This window comes from Microtus ochrogaster, unplaced genomic scaffold (assembly GCF_000317375.1).
Source record: "Microtus ochrogaster isolate Prairie Vole_2 unplaced genomic scaffold, MicOch1.0 UNK38, whole genome shotgun sequence".
NCBI lineage: Eukaryota > Metazoa > Chordata > Mammalia > Rodentia > Cricetidae > Microtus > Microtus ochrogaster.
This window is the reverse complement of record NW_004949136.1, coordinates 1,374,847-1,376,235: the sequence shown is the minus strand read 5'-3', so window position 1 is coordinate 1,376,235 and position 1,389 is coordinate 1,374,847. Positions and strand designations below refer to the sequence as shown.

Below are 1,389 nucleotides of genomic sequence, written 5' to 3'. Positions count from 1 at the left end.
GAGAGTTAGCTGAGAAAAGGCTAGATAGAAATGGCCAAGCAGTGATTAAATGAATACAGTGTCTGTGTAATTATTTCGGGCAAAGCTAGCCGGAGGCGGCCGGAGTGGCGGGAAGCAGCCCGCCGCTCCTAATACTACAGGGGAGTCACGTGATGGGAGGAAATCTGCTGTGGGAACTCCTTCAGCCAACAGCCTTTAAGATACTGGCCCACTTGGGGCATGGTCAAATACACTATATATACAGATATAAAATGTGTGCGGTCCCTTGGCTGCTGGATTCGGCTCCTGTGCCCCACTCATGTAGAAGACTGATGGTCCGTGAGTCTACCCCAGATAAAGAGGACTTTATTGTACTCCATTCTGGGCTAGTATGGGGCTTTATTATAATTGACAACAGAAATCAGGTTGCTAATGACAATACTGAGCTCCCAAGTCAAACTAGTCCTGAAACCTGCAGGACCTACTGTGTTCCCAGCTAGAACAGTCAATAAAAAGCCCAGCTTGACTCAGGTTTCCTGTTACCAAGCTGTTCTAAGAGGCATGGTGACCACAGGTACATGACTGAGGTGTCATCTGGAAAAGTATGGATAGGGAATTTACCCATTTATTTTGAGACAGGATCTCACTCTATTGCCTTGGATGTCCTGGTCCTTGCTACGTAGTCCAAGCTGACCTGGCAGCAGTCCTGCCTCAGCTTCTTGAGCGCTCCAGGAATGGGCATTTTACACATGCTCTCTTATTCCTTGAAGCAATGCTTGAAGTAGATGTAAAGACTTTGTGAGCCCACAGATGACATGGCAGACCCAGAGGGCCCGACAGGCCAGGTGACAGATGTGCCTCTCAAGGGACATGGCCAATGGACTATGCTTGCTTGTGCTCTGCTCTAGCCAGCATCCCAGGTCCCTTCTGGACTCAGAGAGGAGGGCTGGCCCTGGAGGTAGGCACGTACCTAGGCCTTGGGATTAGTACCCAGTCCAACCCAGGTCCTCAGTGATGCAGCTGACAGCAGTCAAGCTGGCGTGGAGTAACTTACATGGCTCCTAGGTACAGGGCCTGCGGCAGGTGGGGACTGGTCCACTGCTGAATGTCGAGGAGATGATGCCGAGGGATATGCCAAGGGCTTTTCCTGGAGGGCAGGGCCTGCAAATGTGCCTTCTGTTTCCAGCTCTTCTGTGCGCGGCAGTGAGGATGCTGCCTTCCAGTGCTGGGGACTGCTGGGAGATGCAAGGGGCTGGAGCGGCAAAGTGAAGGGCCTCTGCATCTGGAGGAAAGATGGACAAGGGGCCATGACCATCGCAGGCCATCTGAAGGACAAGGGGCCATGACCACTGCAGGTCATCTGAAGGACAAGGGGCCATGACCACTGCAGGTCATCTGAAGGACAAGGGG

The 1,389-nt window shown here is 52.4% G+C and overlaps 1 protein-coding gene across 4 annotated transcripts in view; it reads right to left on the bottom strand.

Moving 5' to 3' along the window:
- Cep104 (centrosomal protein 104) overlaps positions 1-1,389 on the bottom strand; it is a 37,718-nt gene that overhangs the window by 22,951 nt on the left and 13,378 nt on the right. For all 4 annotated transcript variants that reach the window (XM_026790012.1, XM_013354299.2, XM_026790013.1 and 1 more), the window contains one exon: positions 1,034-1,261. In XM_026790012.1, the coding sequence (XP_026645813.1) occupies positions 1,034-1,261 (228 nt within the window). The remainder of the gene's footprint in view (positions 1-1,033; positions 1,262-1,389) is intronic.